The 24,851-nt window shown below is 47.4% G+C and overlaps 1 protein-coding gene across 1 annotated transcript; it reads left to right on the top strand.

Moving 5' to 3' along the window:
- Positions 1 to 547: 547 nt before the first annotated feature.
- VCP (valosin containing protein) lies at positions 548 to 23,296 on the top strand. Its single transcript, XM_030968306.1, has 17 exons — positions 548 to 717; positions 5,564 to 5,675; positions 6,058 to 6,230; positions 8,014 to 8,156; positions 11,253 to 11,383; positions 13,057 to 13,188; positions 13,604 to 13,706; positions 15,429 to 15,562; positions 15,818 to 15,953; positions 16,948 to 17,060; positions 17,658 to 17,822; positions 17,930 to 18,052; positions 19,134 to 19,346; positions 20,632 to 20,940; positions 21,800 to 21,955; positions 22,281 to 22,435; positions 22,835 to 23,296. Exons 1-17 carry the CDS (start codon positions 701 to 703, stop codon positions 22,938 to 22,940), a joined length of 2,421 nt encoding a protein of 806 aa, XP_030824166.1. The 5' UTR covers positions 548 to 700; the 3' UTR covers positions 22,941 to 23,296.
- The last annotated feature ends 1,555 nt before the right edge of the window (positions 23,297 to 24,851 follow it).

Below are 24,851 nucleotides of genomic sequence, written 5' to 3' on the forward strand. Positions count from 1 at the left end.
AGGCCCTGCACAGATTGCCCAGAGCAGCTGTGGCTGCCCCTGGCTCGCTCTGAGCATTCGAGAGTGGGCTGGGTGGGGCTCTGGGCAGCGTGGCCTGGCGGTCGGGGCCGGTGCCGGGTCAGGGCGGGCCCGGCCCCCCGATGAAGCCGCGGCCATTCCCCAGCCACGAGCAGGAACCAGGCTGCCCTGAGTGGCGGGAACAGGCGCGCGTGCGCACGACGCCCCTTCCGATTGGCCCTGCCCTCGGGAGCTGCCCAATCAGCGGCGGCTTTGGAGGCGGGACTTCCCTCCCGCATGTTCCCGTCGGTGGCTCTACGCCATTGGCCTCGCGGCAGCTGTCGCTCGAAGGGTGAGCCGCGCTGCGATTGGCTGCGCATAGCGGCGCCTGGCTGGTGACGATTGGCCAGGGCACGCAGAGGGGCGTGGCTCAGGCGGAGCCCTCGGTCTTTCTTTTTCGCTGTCTCCCATTGGTCGAGACAGCGGCCGGCCGGAATTTCCGATTGGTCGGCGCACGCTGTTGCTAGGCAGGCGAGGCGGCGTGGGCGGGGCTCCCCTCGCCGATGAGTCGGCGCTGAGGCTCAACCAGTGCGGACGCCCCGAACCCTCCGCCCGCCGCCCGCGACCCCCGCGACCCTCCGGACTCCCCTCCCGCCCCGAGGAGCCGCTCGTCCGCCGCCCCTCTCCCCCTCCCCGCAGCGCCATGGCCTCGGGATCCGAGTAAGTGCGGGCCCCCCGCCTCCCTGCGGCCTAGGCCCCGCCGCGGCCTGGGCCCGCTCCGGCCTGCCCGCTTCACCCGGGGCGGCCCGCGGGCCCCAGGCGAGTGAAAGCGGCGCCGGAACGGGGATGAGCCGCTTCCCGCCGCCCGCCCCGCCACGGCCGGGCCTGGCCGGGAAGTGTCGAGTCATGGCGGGGGGGCGAGGCCGGGCCGGGCCTCCCGCCGTGCCTCCGCCGGGCCTAGGGCCGCCCGCCCGCCGGGCCTTGAACTACGGAGGGCTTTGTTTTCCAGCCCCGTCCCGGGCTCCTTCTGCTCGCAGCGGCCCGGGAGCCGGGGCTGGCGAGTGACTCGGCGCTAGCCGAGGCAGACATGTTGCGCCGGGCAGGGCCGAGGCGGTCGGCCGTGTTTCCGTCTCGGGTGTCTTGCCTCACTCTTGTTGGCTGTGCTCAGTTACAGGCTGAGGATCGTCTTCCGTGCTCCCCAGCAGTGAGTAACAGTCTCCGCACGCAGCCCACGTGCATTTTGAGTGCAGTAAAATAGAACCCAAAAATAAATTTTGCCGATCTAGAAATACTCAAAATGACTTTTTGACTTCGCTAGAGGCACTTTTGGTCCCATATAGTGTATTTTGGTGTTCTTTGAGTAGGTTTTCCCTTTTTTTAACAACTCCTGGAATCCAAAACTACTTGGCCCTGTGGGGTCAGTTCAAGTGAGATGTGCCAGGCGCTCCATGTCTGCAGTGGAAGTGACATTCCCAGACCCCTGTTATGCACCTGGGTGAGGTTAACAGTGTTTTTAAAAAGGGATTTCTACTTTAGCAAAGTTTTTCTCACCCACTCAGGGACCAGAAAAAGTTAGTTTGCAGCTGGAACACGATTACTTTTTAGATGCCATTTTTTGTCACAGCTGCTGGCAGCCATCTTGCTGAACCAAGCCTCAGCATGGCAAGTAGCATTCCCAAAGCTAAGGGAGAGTGATTTCTGAAGGGATCCCTGTTTTTGTCTCCCAGCCTGTCTGAAACAGTGTTGAAAACTTGCGGCTCCTCCACAATGTGTCTAAACTCTGCCCTTGGTTGTCTTACTTCAGTGTCTGTAGTCACCACATACCTCAGATACTTCACTTGGGGATAAAAATGCTTTATGACTTTTTTTCTTTACTCCCTACCTAGGAAAAGCAGTTCGGTCTGTAAATCAGATGTTCAGATTGGTAAGAAATTGCTTTCGGGTTTTATCTGGGAAGTGGTTTCACAATGATGGTGGTAAAAAGTCACAGCAGTGTGCAGAAGACATAGCTGATTTCACTTTCGTTACTGCAGCTGGAATCATTCTGGGAAGTGCCTTTTCCCTTATTTTTAGCATGGTCTTGAAGGAAAGGAAACAGCTTGTTTCCTTACTTCTGGCAGGGCTTTGGAGGTTCATTATCATTTTCAGAAGGATCACTAATTGGTAACGACTTTCTGCTCTTGTTCTTCTTACCCTGCCCTGTGATGCCTCTGGGTTTTATCAGTTGTTGAACAAGGGGAGCTCTGACATGGAGAGAAACCACCGACTGGTGTAATTAAGTCCATGAAGCTGTGTCAGGGGAGGCTGAGGTTTGATACCAGGAAAAGGTTTATCCTGAAGGTGGTCAGTCACTGGAACAGGCTCCCCAGGGAAGTGGTCACGGCACCAAGCCTGGCAGAGGTCAGGAAGCATTTGGACAATGATCTCAGGTACATGGTGTGATTGTTGGGGCTGTCCTATGCAGGGTCAGGAGCTGGGCTTGACAGTCCTGGTGGGTCCCTTCCAGCTCAGGTTATTCTGTGGGTCTGTAGGAAGTCCCCCTGGTCCTGCCATGTGTGAAATGAGGCTGTTGAACTGCATTACTGAGAGAGAAAAGGAGGCCGAGGGAGCCTGTTCATGGTTGGCCTTTAGGGCTAATACATCTTTGCTTCAGTTTTATAGACTGAAGCAAAGACTTTATAGACTTTATGTGCAAGCTTGGCCATTTGCTATGCTGGTGATTGTGTCCTTACTTCTGGCTTCTGTCTAGGGGCAGCTTAATACAGAATTGAATTACCTTTTAATTCCAAAACAGCTCTAAAGCTACGTTTTGTGTTCAGTTTGTGGCTTTGTTAAGTCATGGAAAGAAAGGGGTAAGAGGGAAAGCGTGTGAGGGAGCTGACAAACTGGGCAGGTCAGGGAAGTGATTTGGAGGGTTTCCACCAGGCTGTCTCTGACCAGAAGCTCATCAAGGAGCTTTAAAAATTACCTGGGTTAGCTTTCTGTCCCTGTTGTTTCCCAAAGTTTCCTGGCAGGAGAGAGTCCCAACCCACGCCTTAGGCTTTCCTGCTTGGTATTTGCTGTTTGTGCTCTCCTTCCTACAGTTGTTGGGGTTTGTCTGAGCGTCGTTGAGGTGCACAGATCTCTTTTGCCCTGTTATTTCAGCTGCAGCATGAGGAACCCCTGGAGAGATGCAGTGAGGGCAAATGGTGATGATATCATATTTTAGATTGCTGCTGAAAGATGGGTAGTGCTTATCTGTCTAAACCGTACCCTTGTCTGCAGGAGAAATGACATCACTTCCATGCCTAGCTGACATGTAATTTTGTAGCACCTTTGTTTTTTCCTCTGCAGACCTGTCGGGTCAGAGCGCTGAAGCTGACCTTGCACATTTAGCTCCCTGGATGCTCTTTCTTGTACACTTTTATTCCATTTTTAATGCCTCCAATCCTTTTTGATCACTCTGAGTGCATCTGATATTGATCCAGCCCTCAGTTCTTAGGGAACTGTAGGTTCAGTTCTTCCATACTAAAACTTTTTTCTCTTATTTAGCAGAACCAAGCGGATTCTTGCTGTGTTCTTCTGCACTGCTGCATGTCAGGTGCTATCCAAACTTTCTCTCCAGCCTTTTGCAGCTTTTGTTTTGTGTAGAGTGTTGCTTGAAAAGTCTCCAGTTGTTACCCAGTTTCTCTACTGTTTGTTTTTGATCTGGTGTTCCAGGCTGTTTTTTTGGCTGTAATAGCAGTCCCTGCATCCCAAGGGACAGACACTTAGTTTCAGCAACATTTCACATAGCCAAAGTCTGGCAGTGGTTTATCAAAAGGCCTTGGGATTCACATCTTGTATGCAGAGGGAGGAGTTACAGTCACACTCTGGATAACCCAAATGATGAGTGTTGTGTCTCCCTGGTGTTCCTTAACTGAAATCTTGAAATCTGTTTGCTGGATTAATTACCAGTGGCCATGAGCTAAAGAGGAGGCGAAGTCCTTACAAGTAGGTTGTTGGTTTTTGTGCACTGTTTAACCATAATCTGCCCTGATAATGTATTTGTTCAGTTTGCTTACTGCTCCCTCAGTTTTCCTGGAAATTGCAGGCTTTTTAGGACTCACATTTTTAGATTCATTGTGGAATTCATGAGCCCTTTCTAGGATGCATCCAGCAGCTTTTATTGTGTCCTTTTTACCTCTTGCAGTCTTTAATAAAGAGAGGAAAAAGGTAAATTTCAATAGTGCTGGCAGTCGAGGAAAAAAATCTTCTACAACTTTTGTTCACTTAAAATAATCTTGCCTGTGGTTTGCAACATGTTTCCTGTGATACCAGTGTTTAGGGGAAGCTTGAAAACTTTTTGAAAGCAAGCTGGCTGCTCTCACAGGCTTGCTTGGTATTGTTTCCCCTTTTACGTGGCAGAGAAGGAAGCCAACACTGCATAGCCTGTCTTGGAAAAGCCTCTGCCTTGAGGTGGGGAGGGACCTGGGTAAAATCACACCATAGGTATGTTACCCCTCTCTGATGGACTCTTAAAAATGCAGTGAACATGCCAAGTGCTCCCATTTCCACTCAAGGATTGGTTTTTTTCTCATCATTCTGTCTCTAAAAGGGGGAGATGGAGCTGAAGTTATGGCTGCTGCCATTGTCCACAAAGCTCCCTACTTTTTGCCAGTGCTTGCTGCTTGCTTAGGTCAGGGGAAGACTGTTTTCATTTATTTTCTTTCAGAATCAAGTCAGACTATGCAAGGTTTTCTCTTCTGACCTTGGCACAGCTACACACTTGGAGAAAGTAGTCAGCCTACTGGGGGAAGCTACAGCACTCCACCCCTGTTGTGTGTGGCTAATGTACAGCTTTAAAGAGCTCCTCTAGAATAAGTTGGTTCCAATTCATATTCTATCACAGAGTGAATTATTTGCTGTATTAGATTTTGAAGGAGAACAGTTAATCTGCCCTTCTTCCATTTCCTTGATCTTTTACTTACTCCATTTTGTCAAGGGAAGTGAATTATCTCTTGTATTTCTTGGTGGTATTATAGGCCAGAGCTGCAGTGACTTTTGTGATGTTATGGAAAACAGCTAAAACCCCCCAACACAAAATCATTTTCTGTGAGCACTTGAATATTTCTACAGCTTGCTAGGTTTAACAAACAGGCATCAACCGGCTAAACTCTTACAGCTCTTCCTGTCAGGGTTGCCCCAGCATTGTCCTTTAATGCTGCTATTTATCTGGGATTTGACACCAAATAGACTTGAACTTGTTTTGTTGGCAGCAGTTACATGTGATTACAGATGACTCTGACTAATTCATTGAGGTGAAACATCTTACAGTCAGCAAGATCTCACTGACCACTTCTTTTCATAGATAGCTTCATAGCTGTATCCATTGGAAGCTCGTAGTTACATTTACTGGCAGAAAATATCTTCCCTTGAACTCTTGGAACTGGTCCCTGAGAAGTAATGTTCTCCTTTGTGCTACAAACATGTAGAGTTTATAAAAGACAAGACAACAAAGAAACTCTTAGAAAGTGGAGATGGAAACAAGGGGTGGCTGGGCAGGGCCAGTATCTTGCAGGCTCATAAGCTGTGTTTTCTCTCCCAGCTCTAAAGCCGATGACTTATCAACTGCTATTCTGAAGCAGAAGAACAGGCCCAATCGGTTAATTGTTGACGAAGCCATCAATGAAGACAACAGTGTTGTGTCACTGTCCCAGGTGCGTCATCTGTGGAGGCAAAGCATTTAATCTGCTAATTTGCAAGCTGTTGCTGTCTATTAACTTGAAATGTAACTTTGCAACATGAGTACAAGTGTTTATGTCAGAAGCTACAGCTGTTACCACTGAGGGAGGGTTGTCTTGTTTCCTGACGCTCCTCCTTGACAAAATGCTTTTTGAGCCTCATTTTGTAGGATTCAGTTGAGCTTGTGCCCTTCCTCTGGTTTCAGGATTAGCTCTATACTACTGCAGTAGGGAGTCTCTGTCCTCTGGATTTAGTATATCACTTTGAAGATGTAATTTCCGAAGTCGAATAACTCTCCTTCAAGTACTTGAATTCCTGTTTTTTCAGAAGCTTGTTCTAACGCTTTGCTGTTTACAGGCAAAGATGGATGAACTGCAGCTGTTCAGAGGAGACACTGTCCTCCTCAAAGGAAAGAAGAGGAGAGAAGCAGTGTGCATTGTTCTGTCAGATGATACCTGCTCAGATGAGAAGATTCGCATGAATAGGGTTGTTCGCAACAACCTGAGAGTGCGCCTGGGTGATGTGATCAGGTGAGGACACAGTGTTACCTGTGGAAAACATTAGCAGCATCACACATTATCTCATAGTATCTGAGCTGCCCTCTTGCAAAAACAGGTTAAAACCTATTAGAAATGAATGCCAGAAAACAAGTGGAACAGACAAATAACAAGATAAAAATGTCCCAAGGATATTTATATTCCAATTTTTGTTGTAAAAATCATTGTTAAATTAGGAATGCTTAAAAAATGTTCCAGGGATTTTGTTGTGCACCACTTGTGGGAAGTAGACTCATAAAATGATTTGAATAGAAAGGACCTTAAAAGTAGTAGTAAAACTTGGAAATACGTATCTCTACTTACAGGAGACAGGTTCCATTCTGTGATGGGAGCAGGTAGAACGGTAGCACATGAGCATTTCCTGGACATAAAAATGGTAGTTTGCAGGTTTAAATAAGGGAGGGCTAACAGCCTCTTGTCCTCCTGAGCATTGTCTCTGAGAAAATGAGAGCCAGGTTCTGACACCAGACTTTTTGAAGTAATATCTGTATTAATTTTTAAATGCAAAATGTGTTTCATGCAAACTTAGTAGATGAGAGAAATGAGGCTGTTCCACCCATCCCTCTACCTCTAAAAATGTGAATTTTAAACAGCGCTGTAATTGGTTCAGAATGGTGCTTTGTGTCTTTGGATTTAAAGTAGAGGTGAATTCTTACTTTAGGCTGATGCGAGATTCCTGTTGGAGTCTCTTCTAGTGTGACAACCCATGCTCTCGTCTTCTCTGTTAGCACTGTGTCTGTAGTGCTTCTCAGCTTCCCAAATGTGTCACCAGTTGTCTTGATTCATTGCAAGGTCAGGGAATTTTTACTCACTTGCCCTCAAAGTTTTTCTTGCCAATCTTTAACTGCTTATAGTGTTACTGTGTCCTGGTTTCTCCCAAAATCCAGATAATTATGCTAACACTTTCTGATTGTGGTGTGTCAAATATTTTCCTTCTGGGACAGTCTCTCTTTTACCCTTTTGCTATGTCCTCTCTGTAATGCACATGGTAAAAGAATCCATTAGGAGTCTCTAATAAAAGTCACATATCACATATGAAAAGCTGTGTGCTCAGCTGCAGTTCCTTGGCTTTTCTTAGCTGGTGAAGCCAGTTTCTGCCACAGCTAGATACTTTGGGCTGTTGCTACAGTAGGCTGTTGTGCTACATTACAAAATAATAACTGTAGCATGTATTTAAAAGAGGAAAGGGCTTTCAGCCTTTAACCTACTCATTAGCCGTCAGGAAGTGGGACTGACCTACTCATGGCTGCTAAGGTGTTTACCCCTGGTTGGTACTGTGAGAGCCTTTGCTTGGAATCAGGTTTGTCAGCAATAGGGACTCTGGGCACTGCAGTGAGAGAGAAGAGGGAAGAAAGTGTTTTCCCCAACTCACTTTTCCTTGCATCTGGTTCTCCAGTAACTTGTTGATATAAAAACTGCCTCATGACTCTTACAGGTCTTTAAGGCTATATTAGAGATGTGTGAATGTGGAGAGGGGGTCTGCAGAAGAGCAGAAGGGTAGGAGGAAGCTATTAAACTCTCCAGTGGTCTTGGACAGGGCTGAAAGGAGTGAAGGCAAGTGTTGTGCTGTGAAGACTAGCTCTTGGTATGATTTTTGCCTTGTCAGCACTGAAATATTTCTATGTGGGTTGGAAGTCTCACTGAGGCTTTTGATGGTCTTTGGATGTTCTTTCCTGGGAAGGGGCATGTCTTTTCTTGTCCAGGTGTAACACTGAGGTGTAAGTCCAGCACTAACTGGAGTTTTCTTCTTCTGCAGCATCCAACCTTGCCCAGATGTGAAATATGGCAAACGTATCCACGTGCTGCCTATTGATGACACAGTAGAAGGGATCACAGGGAATCTATTTGAGGTCTACCTCAAGCCCTACTTCTTGGAAGCTTACAGACCTATCAGGAAAGGTAACAATGCCTGTCATTCAAGTCCTCATGGCCGCAAGTGTGACCTAGTCCTGAGACTAAATACAGACAATTTCTAGAAGCTTGCACAGATCTCCATGAGGCATTAGATCAGCATCTGTAGGGGGAGATTTTGCTAGTGATGATACAAATTTTCCATAGTCATCAGAAGGAGTGATTGCTGCTGCTGGCTGGCAGAGCAGTTTGGTCGTTCTCCTACATTTTTTTTAGCTATATGAGATAGGAGAACATCAGAAAGGCTCAGGTGGAACTTGGGAGAAAATCTCATTAAACTAAGTTGCTACCATGTGATGTAATTGGTGAATTGCCTGCATATTAATCAATTGGTTTGGTTTACATTGTGGTTATCCAGTTTCATCAGAGTCCATCCTTCATTAATGTGGTAATTGAAGGGGACTCAGGTTCAGATCACCACATGTGGAGTGGCGGAGTCATCTGCTGTGAGGTGCTGAATGTGGTGATGTGCATATAGCTGCCATAGAAGTGATCATATGAACTCATGTAACAATTACTGTCATGTAATTTAGTTAATTTCCTACTCTCACCTAAAATCAAATCACCTTGACCCATACACTGGGCTTTTCCATCCTCTCACATCACCCACAAAGTCCACCCAGGTCCTTGAGAAAAAGCAGAACAATGTGTAGAAAAGCAGAACCATGTGTGGGCTTGCCTTTGCCTGAGGCAGCAGTGACCCATACTGTTTATCCCAGCATATTTTTTATGTGCACTGCAGGAACTTTGCCTCCTTCTACAGCATGTGAAAGTGTTGGTTGGGGAGGGGCAGTCCAGACAGCTTTTGCTAAATGTGTGTCCCAAAGTTTGCTGGTCCCACCAGCCTTTGCTCTCAATGGTCTCTTGTCGTGAGCAGACCATTGCATCATTTGGTTTTCAAGAGGCTGTTGCACAATAAGGAATGCAATACTCCCTCTGAAAATCACGCTTTGCCTGTCCCTGGGATGGAGTAGCCTCAGTGCCTGATATTTTGTCATCAGATCCAAAGACCTTTTTTTCCTCTTAGAGTATGTAATAATATGGAACAGGCTTCCAATGTGCTGGGCCAGGTGCCAGCACATTGCAGTGATTTGTGTCTCTCTGGAACTGCCAGCCTGACAGCACACCTTTTTCCACATATTTACTAGTTTTTCAGGATTTCACCCTTGTTCAGGAGTTCAGAATGTTTTAGATAATCACTGGCCTGGACACTTTCCCCTCTGGATGATGTTCTTATATATATTAACTGTAAACAAGACCTGAATCACATTCAGTGATGTACTGTTTCACAGCACCAAGCTTGCCAGAATTCCAGAAGCATTTGGACAATACCCTCAGGCACATGGTGTGATCCTTGGGCCTGTCCTGTGCAGGACCAGGAGTTGGACTCAGTGATCCCCATGGGTCCTTTCCAACTCGGGAAATTCTGTGATAAGAACCAGCCTGGCTTCAGGTGTTTTGAAAGGATGTTAAAAATCTTTAAAATGCTCAAATGCTACTGTAATCGGCCTGGCATTGGAAGACATCGGGAGATGTAGGAGAGGTGCAGTTACCAGTGGTTCCCAGTGGATGGCTTCCGAAATACAGAGCCGATGGCAGTGCTCAGTTCACTCCTCAGATTCGTCTCAGGACCAGCGGCTCCATCTCATCATAAGCCACTACTGCAAAGAACAACAGAAAGATCATGTTAGCCCAGGCAGCAAGGGCAATAAACCTCACCACAGGGGACACCTACACTGAGGTGTTAAAAACACACCCTGAGAACAAGCACAAATAAACACCGTTACCAGCTACTATTATATACTGAATGCTTATACCAAATTTGGGTTAACATGTTCTGCTCAGATCTGTTGTTATGCCAACTCTTTTTCCCTTTGCTGGCTGCCAAGAAGGACTGTTGTCCTTTAATCCCAGCATGTGACTAAATACCAGATAGCTACTCGTTCACCACCCAGCCATGGGATGGGGAGCAGATCAGGAAAAAGGAAAAACCTGTGAGTTAAGAAGATTTTTGTAATTGAAACAAAGTAAAATATAATAATAATAATAATAATAGTAGTAGTTAGTAGTACTGGAATGGATGGGGGATGAAACATGGGGGATAAAAAAGACTGGTGTTGCATGACACCTGAGATAGTTGCTCACCACCTGATGAATGATGCCCAGCCGGTCCCTCATCAGTATGTGATGTCTCTCAGTGAAATCCCCACAGTTCATGCACCGGGCATGGTGTTTTACAGCATGGGATATCCCTCTGGGCAGTTTGGGTCAGCTCTCCTGGCCGTGCCCCCTCCTGCTTTCTTGTGCACCTGCTCCCTGGCAGAGCGTGGGAAACTGAGCAGTCCTTGAGTTAGGGTAAACACTGCTGAGCAGCAGCTGAAACATCAGTGTGTTATCAGCATTATTCTCAGCAGAATCCAAATCACAGCACCCAAGCAGCTGCTGGGGAGAAAATTAACTCTATCCCAGATGAAACCAAGACATGTATACCAGCTGGCACCCTGAGTAAATTCATTATTTGGAGTAATTTAAGGAATAATTGGGAGGTGAGTAGAAAACCAAGCAGACTTTTGGGGTTGTGTTCATAACACTTCTGATGTACCATAGATGGAAGTACACTATAGACACAAGTCGAAGTTATCCAGCGTCTGTCAGCCAGGAGTCACAGTACAGTGTTACATATTATTCTGCTTCTGGAGACAAACAGTTATAACTAGTATCAACTAGTTACAATAAATTCAAAATGAATTTTATTGGGTTGGGGTTTTTTTCCCTGTTCTGAAAATGCTAAATTGAAACTGAATGGGGAAAAAGTGACTTTTTGCCTTTGTGGTTTGTATTTGGGCAGCATATTCTTTTCCATTGTTTGCTGTTTTTTACTGGATGAAATTTGAGAACTGAAACAGTGCTCAGGCTGTTGCAGTGGATGCAGCTCTTGAGTTTAACATGCAAAGCAGTGTTATAAATGCCACAGTCCCTGCCTGTGTGACTAAATTCCTTAATCTCTGGGGCTTCTGGTTGTACAGGGGTTGCCATTTTGCAGATGTGGGTTGCAGCAGGCCACTGACGTGTGGGGTTTTACAGGTGACATCTTCTTGGTGCGTGGAGGGATGCGTGCAGTGGAGTTCAAAGTGGTGGAGACAGATCCAAGCCCGTACTGCATAGTAGCTCCAGACACAGTGATCCATTGTGAGGGAGAGCCCATCAAAAGAGAGGTGAGCAGAACCCTGCCATGTGGTGCTCCTGCTGGATCTCCTCTGTCCAAAGCTTGTTTCTGGGACAGTGCTTGAGGGCCACAGGTTTGCAGTTCCTATTTTGACATTTTATCTACTGAATGTAATGGTCAGAAACTCTGGTTTCAGGAGATGTGTTGCTGCTGAAGGTAGTCAGACAAAGGTACTCCCAGTGTCTTCCTCATATGCTGAAAGCACCAGGGGGTAGGTTTGCTGATGAGATGCCATGCATTGGCAGCAGCTGTTCTGCATCTGCTTCCAGATATTTCACACTGTGCTTGGATGCATCTTTTGATTCCAGTGTTCCCTTGATCCGTAGCAGAGAGAGCTTACAATGGTGCTAAATTTCATGCCATGTGAAAAGAAAGTGATGGGCACTTTTTCCGAGAGAAATTTGAAATCTTCAAATGGTTTACATTAAAAAAATAAAAATTCCCCAGTCCGTTAAGGTGTCTAGCCTTGAATGTTGCAACCTTGTGGCTGCCTGAGGGGCTTGTCTGACAGGTTTTGGCAACCTTACTGTACAGAGTAGGATATCTGAGGGAAATTAGGTGAGGTGGGTGTGTACTTCATAGAATAAGTACCTTTTTCTGCCTGCAAATAGTGTGAGTGCTGGTTTGTTGTAAGCTGCCTTCTGAAAAACACCTCTGTGACCCTTGGGAGACTTCTCTTGGGCGCTCCATGCATCCCACTTGGCCTCTTCAGGCCACAGCAGAGATAGATAGGAATAAGTTCAGCCTAGGCCACAAAAACTATGAGGAGCTGGTGGTCAAGAATGAAGGAGGAGGGACTGGGATCATTGCATGATGCAGCCTGGAGAAGTGAAGGCAAAGGCCTACTGGCAACTGCCTGATGGGAAGGGATAGATGACCAGGCTTCTTCTGAGAGCTGTGCCCAGGGACATGACTGGACACACATAAGCTCGATTAAAGGAAATTCCGAGTAGATACTTGGAAAAATGTTTCCCCCATTCTTGGAGCAGAGCCCAGAGAGGGCAGAAATCTCCAAAACTGAGACCTTCAGTGCTTGTTAGGTCCAGCCCCTGCTTGAAACAGGTGGGACTTGAACTGAGCCTCTCTGAGGTTCTAGGCTATGTTATTATTTTAGTGTAGCCTATATAACTGAGGCCAGTAAAGGTTTGGACAGGTGAATGGATGGATACTGTGAGGGAAGAGTTGGTATGATCTTTTCCGTATGTCTGGACCTTAACATTCTCTGCTAATTGGAGTCAGTCTCAAAAGGTAACATTGCACCTCAGTAGCTGGCAGCTAGAATGTGCCATATAGGTAGATAGCATTTACTCTAAGGAGTAAGTATATTTTATACTGACATTGTCTCTTGTTACTTCCATTAGCCCCATCAAAGAGTCACAGAGCTTGTTTTGTGTTAGAATCTGTAGGGAACCTGGCAGCAGAGGCTGTCATTCCAGAGGGTGGGCTTCAGTGAAGTCTGAGTACATGCAGGTAATTCTCTTTATATGTCTGGGAAGACAGAGCTAAGAAACAGTTATAGAAGACTTCAGGAAGACTCGAAAGGGAGAATCTCAAGACAGGCAAGAAATGTCTAAAAAGCCATATTCCTGGCTTCTGTAGACTGGGAGGGGTTGTTGAGCTATTGTTTTCACTCAGATGTTTGATGTGTTTCCTCCCGGGCAGGATGAAGAGGAGTCACTGAATGAGGTGGGCTATGATGACATTGGTGGCTGCCGGAAGCAGCTGGCTCAAATCAAGGAGATGGTGGAGCTTCCCCTCCGACACCCTGCTCTCTTCAAGGCCATAGGGGTGAAGGTATGTCCCCACATGCGGGTGGATAATTGGGCTTGCCCTGGGACATGTCTCTCCACGACAGAGATTTAGGAGGTATTGGAGAGGGGAATAAATAATTTGTGGTGTGGGTTTTTGGTTTTTTTTTAAATGCTAGTCTTTGGAAGGTATTTGTGTACGTGTTCTGGACACAGACTGAAACACTGGCAGCTTGTAAAGCAGAGTGATGCTTTGAATCAGCACTGCCAGTTACTGGCAAGGTTTTTGTTGTGTGTTGTGTGAAGTAGTAAAGGGTGTTGATAGCAGTGGTGACATGGCAGCTGTTCCATGAGTTTGCATCACAATTTCAGACTGGCATTATCAAATGCTTACAGATTCACTGTGAAGCTGCTTAAGCAGTCAGATACTCACAGCCTAACTCCCTTGCCTTTGTCCTCAGCCTCCACGTGGGATCCTGCTGTATGGTCCTCCTGGCACTGGTAAAACACTGATTGCCCGAGCGGTGGCCAACGAAACAGGGGCTTTCTTCTTCCTGATCAATGGTAAGTTTTGTGGCTCCTTTGGCTTCAGGTCTGCTGTGTGCTCACTTGTCCATCTTATGGTAAGGAATGGTGTAAACAGGGCTTGTAGGGCCACACTGTCCTCCTGACATCCTTCCTTACCTCTTTCAAGCGTGCCTCTGGGGTCACTTGGAAGCCCTTTGTGTGAAACTATGTGTAGTCGCACTTCCCTGAAGCTTGATTGTGTTGTAGCAGAGTGCTTGGAAGATTGTGCTGAGACACAGGGATTTGGTGTCTGTCAGTCCATTTGTGTTAGTGAAGGCAGAACTGGCAGGGCTTCTGGCTTTGCTCCCACCATGTTCTGTTCAGAAAAGAAGCTGCTGCTCTGGATTCCTCTTTCCCCTCAAGTAAAGCACAAAAACCTCTTGTTTCTCAGTACATTATTTGGAAGGAACTTCCCTGAAAACTATAATGAGATCCTTTGAATTTAGCTACAAGTGACAGAACTCCTATTGATAAGTCTCACCTGTAGCACTTGAGGTGGCTACTAGTTGATACCTAGTAAGGACTAGATTCTGAATTTTCCACACTGCTTTTCTGTCCCATTTTAGTCAGTGCTGGAATAAGAGAACATTTTTACTGAAGGAATGCAGCTTTTCTTCTCTGATTTCAATCATGTGACAGCATAACACAGCACAGCAATGACCAGCAGTAAGATTAGGGACTTGCTTTTATCTCAAGAGAGTGGATGTAAATGGGCTAATTTTAGCCACATGTCACCCTGTCATATATTTCCTCAAGTGTGTGGAAGCTGTCACTGAATGCTAATGCACCAGCCATTTCTTTAGATGCTTGTACATCTATTGCATAATGAAAATGACGCTGTCAGAGTTAGCCATGCATTTACTGCCTGCTGGCCCCGATCTGGAGCTGCAGGCAGTGCTGCAGACAGAACTGATAAGAGCTGGTGAGTTACCTGTAATGAAATACTCAGAGCACCTGCCCACACCTGTGTCTCTGCAGCTGGCAGCTTGTCTGTGCCTGAGGGTCAGGTTTATTTTTCTTGGATCCTTCAGAAGCATATTTTCTCTTCATTACCACTGCCATCAGCATGATAGCAAAATTTGTAAAAACAGGATAAATCTCTAAACCTGCACTAGTGTTCAGCAGTTGTAGATGTCAGGGGAATGCTGTCCATCTGTTTGGGATCAATGTGGTTACACACTTTAATTTTATATTTAACCTTTGAAAGGAGATGGGGCTTGTGTGTTTGTTCATTTATGGTTGGTTGTTTTGACTTTTTAAGCTAGTTTATAGGATCATACAGAGGTAAATGTATACGTGTGTAATGTAAGCTAAAGATGGCTTCATAGAGCTTTTTCCTTCCCTATCCGGGTAATTCATCACCTTATAATTTGATTGCTTCTCTTGCAAGCTAGGACTGGCATTAACTGTGTGTGGTGGCACATTACAGAGAAGCTCACCAAGTGTGAAATAGGGTAAGGAAAGAGGCAGCTAAAGGTAGCTCATTGTCTAGTGCTGCATTCTCTTAGAGTAAACTGGAAACACCAAAATAATGATAGAAACTAATTCTGCATGCTGGTCTTGTCTTTCAGCTGCAGATTTAGTGAATTTGATTGATAGTATTTGCTTTGGCTTGAAATATAGCTTGTCCCATGTGGATGTTGTACTAAAAATATTCAGCTGCGTGTTTTTGGGGCTAGCTGCCTCTCTTCTGAGTGGCACAGCATTGCTGTCTTTTAGGTCCTGAGATCATGAGCAAGCTGGCTGGTGAGTCTGAGAGCAACCTGAGGAAAGCCTTTGAAGAAGCAGAGAAGAATGCTCCTGCCATCATCTTCATTGATGAATTGGATGCCATTGCTCCTAAGAGAGAGAAGGTAAAGAGAGCCTGTAGGAGGTAAATTAGCATGTCCCTTTTTTTGATAGCAGCTGGCATGAGTCTCTGCATTTTACTACAGAGTAAAGCAGCATTTCTTTAACACCTGAATTCAGTTGGACGCCAGGAGCATTAGATACAGTTCAGGACGTTTGTTACCATGCTGTGGCTGCTGTATCTGCCAGCTCCCATGCAATGCTGGCTGCCGTGCTCCTTGTAGAGCTGTTGGTGCCAGCACTGCTCTCTGTCCCCACAGACACATGGGGAGGTGGAACGTCGCATCGTGTCTCAGCTGCTGACCCTCATGGACGGGCTGAAGCAGAGGGCACACGTGATCGTGATGGCAGCCACCAACAGACCCAACAGCATCGACCCAGCGCTCCGGCGATTCGGTAACCACCCCTGCCCCCTCTTCCCCATGTGTCACACACTTTGTGACAGGCCCCCTTCAGGGGCCCCCTAAGGACTGAGCAGAAAGTCGTGCTGAACATGTGTTACATAAACTATTGACTTGTCTCCAGCTCCTTGCTAGAAAGTATTTTCCGGGCGTGAAGCCTTTGATGTCGTTTTCTGTGCCATGTTAGGTGAGAATGTGTAGAAATAATATTTTGAAGTGGGAAAAGTGTGCTAGCCTGTATTAGGTGAAGCTATTTCAGGACACACTTAAGGAGGAAATGCCTAAGGGGATGTTCATGCATTACATGGCAGAAGGCTGTGAATTATCTGATTTGGGTTTCTTTTATTAATGAACAGTACAGTAGTTTCTGAGACTCAGGTCTTCAGAACATGAATATCTGGTGTGTGACCAGTTGGTAGAATCTGTAATAGCAAACCTATCAACTGTGCAGGGGGAACTGGCCTCTTAAATGTGTAGTGAGCCATTTGAAAGCACAGCTGTGGCTGGAGGAAAAATAGAGGTGTACACATCTTAGTGAATATTTCAGTGATGCCCTGTTTTCCTCATGTGTTTCACTACTTGGGTAATGCTGTGAAAGTTCTAAAAAATTAAATCTCTCAGTATTTTTGGACTCTTGTAAAAAGAACACAAAGGTAGAAATAAAAATGTCTCATGGTATGTTGGTTCAGTGAAGTCTATATCCCAAAAATGCAGCTCAGAAGAAGTTACTAAATGTGCAGTCCTCTGTGCTGTATAATCCCAAGGTCTTACTGTTAGTCTCACAGTAGTCTCACTTGCCCTAAATGCCTCATACCTTTCCTCTGTCTCTGATCTTTCTCTTCTACTGTGCTGATAGATGTTGCAGGCAAACCCAAAACTCTGTCATTTTCTGATATTTTGTGGAAAACATCACCTTGCTCAGTCAGAGGAAGGCAGCAGCTCCTGTGATGTGCAGAATCAGCAGCTCAATGTGTGCTTGTGCTCCCCAGGTCGTTTTGACAGAGAGGTAGATATTGGTATCCCTGATGCCACTGGGCGCCTGGAGATCCTGCAGATCCACACAAAAAATATGAAACTGGCTGATGATGTGGATCTGGAGCAGGTGAGTAGTGTGCCATTAGGAAAGCTTGTCTCGTTTCCAGTGTTCTGTTTCATAATGGAAGTATTGTTACGGCTTGATTGTACAAGTGGAGTGGCTCAATTAGGACAGCCTGGAACTGCATGGATGGGTGATCCCTGAGATTTCGTCTGACCAGTTTACCAGTGACCAAAAGTCCTCACTCACTAGTTAGGAATGGCATGGCTAAGTGTATCATTCCAATCTGGAAGTGCCTTGCCACTGTCATCCTGGGATTGTTTGCTATGTCATTGCCTTTAAAGGTACAGCAGCCCTGAAGAAGCTCACACACAGCTGGGTGAGCATTGTGGTGTCACTGCACCACCTGTAAGCTGGATGGTTCCTGTCATCTCTGTCCTGAATGAAGAACTTCAGTTCTCAGGGTTACCTTTTTAAATTCCAGATGCAGATTGGATCTCTAGTAGGCAGTAGAAGGCACAGTGTCTTTGCCTGACTGTTAGCACTTGTCTTGAATGTGCAGCAAAGCCCTGATGTTGCTCTCCTCCCTTCCCAGTGAGGGACCAGTGCATGTGTTGCCCTTGCTTGTATCCCTGTGAGTCATGGTCAGTGCTCTGCTTCCAGGTGGCAAATGAGACCCATGGCCATGTTGGTGCTGACTTGGCTGCTCTTTGCTCAGAAGCTGCTCTTCAGGCAATCAGAAAGAAGATGGATCTCATAGACCTAGAAGATGAAACCATTGATGCTGAAGTGATGAACTCTCTGGCAGTGACCATGGATGACTTCAGGGTAATGCAGGAGTGCCCCATATTCTTATGGGTGCAATTAATTGCCTCTCTGAAGCAAAAGGGTGTAACATGTTAGAATTCATATAATACCCTTTCTTCTAACAACAGTGGGCTCTAAGCCAGAGCAATCCTTCTGCTCTTCGGGAGACTGTGGTGGAGGTGCCACAAGTTACCTGGGAAGATATTGGTGGCCTAGAAGATGTAAAGAGGGAACTCCAGGAGCTTGTACAGGTAAGGCTTTACAACAGATTATTTGCTTAGCCAGCTTAAAAATACAATAATAATATCTAGAATATCTTTAGTTTCTTGTTTGGACTGCAAACAGAGTAAATGTACAGGCTTTATGGCATTTATTCTAATGGACTGTAAATACCATGCTGTTCCATCTTAGTGAACTTGGGGAGGAAGGCGCTGGGAAGCAGCATTATGTTTTCCTGAGCTGAGTCTGCAGTGGCATTTTATGTGGGTGTTGTGCAACATGCATAAACAGCCACAGTTGTGCCTCTTAAGTGGAGACCAGCAGTGGGACCACTGCTGAGAATCATCCTACATGGTAGCTGTTTCTGCCAGGCAGTGGATGAGGGTGCTCATACAGAGAGCTTCTGAAGGGCTCCCCATCAGCCTTAGCACGGGGACAGGTGAGAAGTAATTGTGAAGCCCTCTAGAAAAGGAAAGAACAGTTGAACAAAATGTTGCAAATTACCTATGGAAACTCCAGGTGTCTAGGTGTCTGCGCTGGCAGTTTGAATTGGATACATTCCTGCTTTCAGCTGGCACTGTAGAAACATCCTGTCTGTGAATAAAAGAATCTAAATTTTCAGTCTAACTTTCTGATGTTAAAATCATCACCTGTCTTGTATATGACCTCGTTGCTGAGGATAAAGGCTCACATCAGACACCTTGCTGTCTCTGGAGAGCAGAGCAAATAGGTTAGGTAATGAGCTGTTCCCTTTTGCTTCTGCAGGGCAGAGTGAAGCTGAGGTTAAGTGTGCTGGAAAGTACTGAACTGGTACTTGGGAAAGTACTGAACTGTACTTAGTTCCTAGAGATAAATAGGTTGTTTTAGGCACCTTTCCAAGGCAGTGTCCACTTGAAAACTGCAGTGGCACCTGGCAGGATCTTGTGTTTAATCCACCAGAAATCTCAGATAGTGCTTCTGGTAGAACCAAAACTGAGAAATGTATTCCTTCCTGTGGCAGAGGACTTGGGTTTGGATGGTCTTTTGAAGGTCCCTTGATGTGCAAACCATTCTGTACTTCCAAGGTAGCCTGTTGTGGCTCATCATGGGAGGTTTTGTTTTGTTCTCTTTCAGTATCCTGTGGAGCACCCAGACAAGTTCCTCAAATTTGGCATGACCCCATCAAAAGGGGTTCTGTTCTATGGGCCACCTGGCTGTGGTAAGACACTGCTGGCCAAAGCCATTGCCAACGAGTGCCAGGCAAACTTCATTTCCATCAAGGGGCCGGAACTGCTCACCATGTGGTTTGGTGAGTCTGAAGCCAACGTGCGCGAGATCTTTGACAAGGTAAGTGTTTCTCCTACTCTCTGTGCTGTCTTTGTGCTGAGGTATCCCCAGAACTTTCTCTCTACTGAATCCGTCTTACTGGTTCTTCTTTGTGTCTTCTGTGTGTTTTCCCACTTGCACTGAGAGCAGGAGCTCTTTCCTGCTGTTGGAATTAATCCTCTTCAGCAACATAGCTCTTGAAACTCTTTTCTCTGACTGCAGTCGGCATCTGTCAGTAGAGGGTGATAAGTTCCCCAGTGCCTGTGGCAGAGGCTATGGTTAGGAGGGCACATGTATGCTCCACACCCCTGGAAACTTCGATTAGCACCTCATTAACTGTCATCATCTACAGATTTTCAGAATATCCTATGGGTTCTTGTCCTGCAATATACACAGTTTAGAAAGGAGCTCACTGCTGTTTAGTTGTCCCATAGAGTCATCTCCTGTCCCAGAAGGTGTCTGCATGGATTATCATGTGAATCCTTGCTCCTGTGGTGTATTAGAAAAAAGTTGGCAGGAGAGTGGAGAAAAATCGAGGTGGAAGGGAACCTCAGAGACTGTTTAGTTCAACTGTTTGTCCAGAGCAGGGACATAACTTTGAAATTTCATTAGCTCAGTGCATTGAGTTCTGGACATGTGTGAAGGGTGGAGAATCCCTGACCTCTCTGGGCCTGTGTGCTGGTGTTGGAGCACTCTTATTGTGACCAATTTCTTCCTTATTTCTTACTGGGATTTTCTCAGCTGCTCACAGCTGTGTCTCCAGGTCAGGAGACTCCCAACACCCTCCAGGCTAGGGGCTGGAGAGCTGTGCAGGGGTGAGGGCTGCAGCAGCCACCTCCTTGTGCCTGTGGTCTTTCCTCCTTTCACTGCACACTGTGAAGAAAGATCCAGCTCCCCATAACTACGCATTAGGTAGCTGAAGACAGCAATTGGATTTCTCCTTTCCATTTGGATATATCTCATCTGCTTCAGTGCCTGAAGAACCAGTTGACATCTTCTGGTCTTGCAGGGAGAGTTCTAGTCCAGCAAAACGACTCAATTTTTCACTCTAGGCGTTGGAATTACTGCTTTTCTGCCTGGTTCGCAATGTTCCCACTTCAGGGAAATCCAAATTGTTCTTCAGGAGAATTTAGTGAGGGGTTGTGTGGCAAGAGACTGCTCTGGAGCAGCTCTTCCAAGCTCTCCTTGTGAAGAGCTTCTGTTTCTCTTGAGCTGTGTTAATGGTGAGGAAGGCTTAGTGTGGAGTCAGCATGCTCCTTGTTGGACAGTATTAGCATGGGATAATGGTGCCTACTGCTTTTTGCAGGCTCGCCAGGCAGCCCCATGTGTGCTCTTCTTTGATGAGCTGGACTCCATCGCCAAGGCCCGAGGTGGGAATATCGGTGACGGCGGTGGTGCTGCAGATCGTGTCATCAACCAGATCCTGACCGAGATGGACGGCATGTCCACCAAGAAAAACGTCTTCATCATCGGTGCCACCAACAGGCCAGACATCATTGACCCAGCCATCCTGCGCCCCGGCCGCCTGGATCAGCTCATCTACATCCCCCTGCCTGACGAGAAGTCCAGGGTTGCAATCCTTAAAGCCAATCTGAGGAAATCACCAGTTGCAAAGGTAGAATCTGCACCCTCACTGCTTCTGGCTTGGGTTTGCTGTGTGCTGCTGTATGTTCCTCACAAGCTGTGGATAGCACAGAGGTCTGGAGGCTCATTCATGTAGTAGAATGGGAGAGGAAGCTGGAGCTCTGAGTTTAGGTGTCAGCAAAGCCATAAATTGGTTTGTAGGCATAGCAGCTCCTTGTCACAAAATAGGGTTCTGCTCGTGGTGCAGGATCAGAAAACCCTATTTTGGTGAGGTGGGAAAGATTCTTGCACTCTGGGAAAGAAGAAAAAAAGTGTAAAACATACAGGTGTGAAATATGAATTGAAGAGGAGCAGTTGCAGTGAGTTGTTGCTGAGCACTGTCATAGGCAAGAGCTGTGTCCCTTACCTGGATAGAGGCAATAATGCAGCTAAGAGTTAATCAAAGAAAAACATACATGAAGTGGGAGCCCAAGCTTTTCTATGCCAAGCTTACCTACTTAGTTTCAAAGAAGGTTGCGGTAGTACCCTCTCAACTGAGGGGGAGGAGAGGAGGAGGTCGGCTGTCTTGGTCTGCTTGTACCCCATCTCTATTTCCAGTCTGATGGTGTTTTGCTTGACTCCTCATGCTGAGACCTGAGCAAGTCATACCCTAAATCTGTAAGTGCAGAGGCATTTACAGCCACTTTGTGGATTCTTGGTGGGTGTGAGGAGTGTAGCCTGCTTTCATATGTGGTTAACTTTTCTTGAAAACGAGAATCTCAACAGCTGATCTTTCCAAAATTGGCCATAGTTAAGACAGCACCTTGATACCCGGGGATCTAAAGATACCTCTCTGTCACTTGGGTATATGAGGTGTAAAGGAATGGCCTCTCTTTTTTATTATTCTCTAGGATGTTGACCTGGATTTCCTGGCGAAGATGACCAATGGCTTCTCAGGGGCTGACCTGACAGAAATTTGCCAGCGTGCCTGCAAACTGGCCATCCGCGAATCCATTGAGAGTGAGATCAGGCGAGAGCGTGAGAGGCAAACCAACCCTTCTGCCATGGTGAGTGGTACACCGAGCTCTCCCATCCCACATGCCTGAGGTGTGAAGTGTTCCTCTGTCATCCTTGGGGATGAGTGGGCTCTTGTGCAGAGCGTGGAGCTGGAGCACTTTGTTCTCTTCTTGTGGGAGGTTGAGGACCCTCCTGGGATGCCTCATGGTCAGCATTGCTCAGGAGGTGCATTCTGCAGCCCTGACTCATGCACACCTCTCCAGCCCCCGCCGTGGAGGGTGTTGGGAGCCTCCTAACCTGGAGGGAAGCTGTGAGCAGCTCTTGGGCCCGTGGAGCTTGGCACACAGCTCACCTGGTCCCTCTGTCCTGCTGCAGGAGGTGGAGGAGGACGATCCTGTTCCCGAGATCCGCAGGGATCACTTTGAGGAGGCCATGCGCTTTGCCCGCCGCTCTGTCAGTGACAACGACATCAGGAAATATGAGATGTTTGCACAGACCCTACAGCAGAGCCGTGGCTTTGGCAGTTTCAGGTACCTGTGGGGTGTGAGGGCTGCGCAGTGTGGCTCAGCCAGCCCCCGAGCACAGCCCTGGGGCAGCTTTCTGATGGGTTCTGGGCAGGAAACCTCTTTTGCACTGTGCATTCCCATTCAGCCTTGAGTATAGAGCACCAAGACACAGCGTGGTGGCTGTAGGCTGTGCTGCACGTTGGTTGTAGCTGCTCTGTTGGTGCACCCAAAGTCCCTCTTTTCCTTTACCTCAAGCAAGGTTTTACAGCCAGCAGCCATGAGCCCTCTGACCTTCCCTAAGGCGTCATCCCATTCCTTCTTAGTTGTCACTGGGGTTTGGCACAGAGGGAGGGTATGGCACTGAGCTGCAAGGAGGCTTTTGAACAGCTTCTCTTCTCTCCTGTCCTGTGCTGCTGCATGCAGGTTCCCCTCAGGCAACCAGGGCGGCGCTGGCCCGAGCCAAGGCACAGGAGGTGGCAGTGGGGGCAACGTGTACAGCGAAGACAATGACGACGATCTCTACGGTTAACTCGCTGCCTGCCCTCAGTGGACCAAACTCCACACCAGGCCACGTTGTACAGGGAAAAATCCAATGTTCAGTGGACTCTTGGCTTCTTCATTCCTCAGTCAGAACAGTGTAGCTGCACGTGAGACTTTGTACAGGGAATGTTTTCTGCAAACACAAATCCAGAGCGGTGTTCAGTTGGGAGGCAGACAGTGAATTAACAAGGAGGGGAACTGACTTAATTTCTGAGAAATTTCTGTTCTAGTTTATGTGGCAGAATCAGCAGCTTTAGCAAGGGTACAACGCTAGCCTGTATTAAAAAAAAATAAAACCCCACAAAAAATAATAAAAAAAATTAATAAAAATCCCACAAAACTCTAGCAAGGTCCTGGCAGTTCCTTTGTGTGTTGCTGGTGCTGTGTGTCTGGTGCTGTGTGAGCTCTCTGTGCTCCAGTGGAGCCCATCTGTGTGAATGTTCCCCTGCTGTGGACAGGGCTGCTCTTCATGCTTAACACCTCTTAGCTCTGTTAATGGAAGAAATGGGTTTGGCAGTGTCTCTGCCCTGCCCTGGCTTGCAGGGGGAGCCTGGCAGCAGGTACCTGCTGTTGCTCTTCCAAGGCTGGCCTGGAGCTGTCAGATCTCTTGCTGCTGTGGCTCTGCAGCAAAGGATCTCTCCAAGAATCCCTGTCTCATCCAGGCATGAGGGGCACTTGGGGTGTCTCAGGTTGTGGCTCAGTGTGACACCACTGTGGCTGGGGAGAGAGGACCTTAAACACATTCCATGTATCCCAGTTTCTGATGCTTGTCCCAGATCTCTGTTGGAAAGCTGGTCTTGTGTCACACTCAGTAGTTGAGTTCTGATCATGGTTTTTCTTCCTTTTCACCTGTTCTGCCTCCCTGCCTTGCTGCTTTCTTTATTTTCCCTTCTGTGAACTGAAAAATGTGCTACTGCTGTACTTGGTTGTTTTATGTCAGGGAAGCCCTGGGTCGTAGGGAGCAGGAGCAGGTCAAGAGGCTGGGTATGGCTGAGCCCTCCTCCTGAGGGGGCAGTGGCTGTAGAATGCACAGAGCTGCTCGCAGGGAATGCCGGAACTGAGGGTTTCTGCAAGGAGGGTAAAACGCAGTTTGTGTGGCAGAATGTTTCCCTGTGCCTCTGGGGCTGAGCCGCGAGGGAGAGGGCAGGAGCTGTGGGGTGGGTTGTGGAGTTCTGTCCCAGAGCCTGGTGCATCTTGAAGGACTCCCTCAAGCCGTCTGTATTTAAGAGGAGAGGATTTAATGGCAGAGGGACAGGACTGGGCGTGGTGAGAAGGAGCTTGTGCGATGAGCGCAGTGAGATAAGGGAGCGCTGCGTTTAAATAGCACAGCCCCTGCGGGGAGGAGGCGGTGCCGGCCCCGGGGGCCGGGCTGCGGCTCACCTGCGCTGCCCTATTTGGGAGCTGTCTGCCGGCACCGCCGTCCCTGTCCAAACACCACCTCTGCTGGGGAAATCGCTCCTGCTGGCGCCGGGGGGGACACCTGTGGCAGCAGGGTTGAGGCTGGGAGGACTGGTGCTTCCCCTGCCTCACTCCATCCCGTTTTTGGGTTAAACATCACCTTTCTGCTCTAGGGTTGATTCTCCTCCCTGAGCTCTGCAGGGACAGATACCAGCTTTGCTTTGGCCACAGGGAACCAGAGCCAGGTGCTTTCTGCCACCTGGGAAAGGAGCTCTCCTGGTCTCCCCAGAGCATTCCACAGCTTGGATAGCAGCTTCTTCCTCTCTCCCGGTAGGAGAACATCACCACCCAACAAATCGAAGGGCAGATCCATCCTGGCGTCTTTGTCTGCTGTGGAGACTGGGGCAAGGAGGGCATGGGGTTGTGGGGTGTGTGCCCCAGCTCCTGGCAGCCCAAATCTTCCTCACTGCCTCTCCAAGTTGCAAATGCTAATTGAATCCAG

Source organism: Camarhynchus parvulus, chromosome Z (assembly GCF_901933205.1).
Source record: "Camarhynchus parvulus chromosome Z, STF_HiC, whole genome shotgun sequence".
Classification (NCBI taxonomy): Eukaryota; Metazoa; Chordata; class Aves; order Passeriformes; family Thraupidae; genus Camarhynchus; species Camarhynchus parvulus.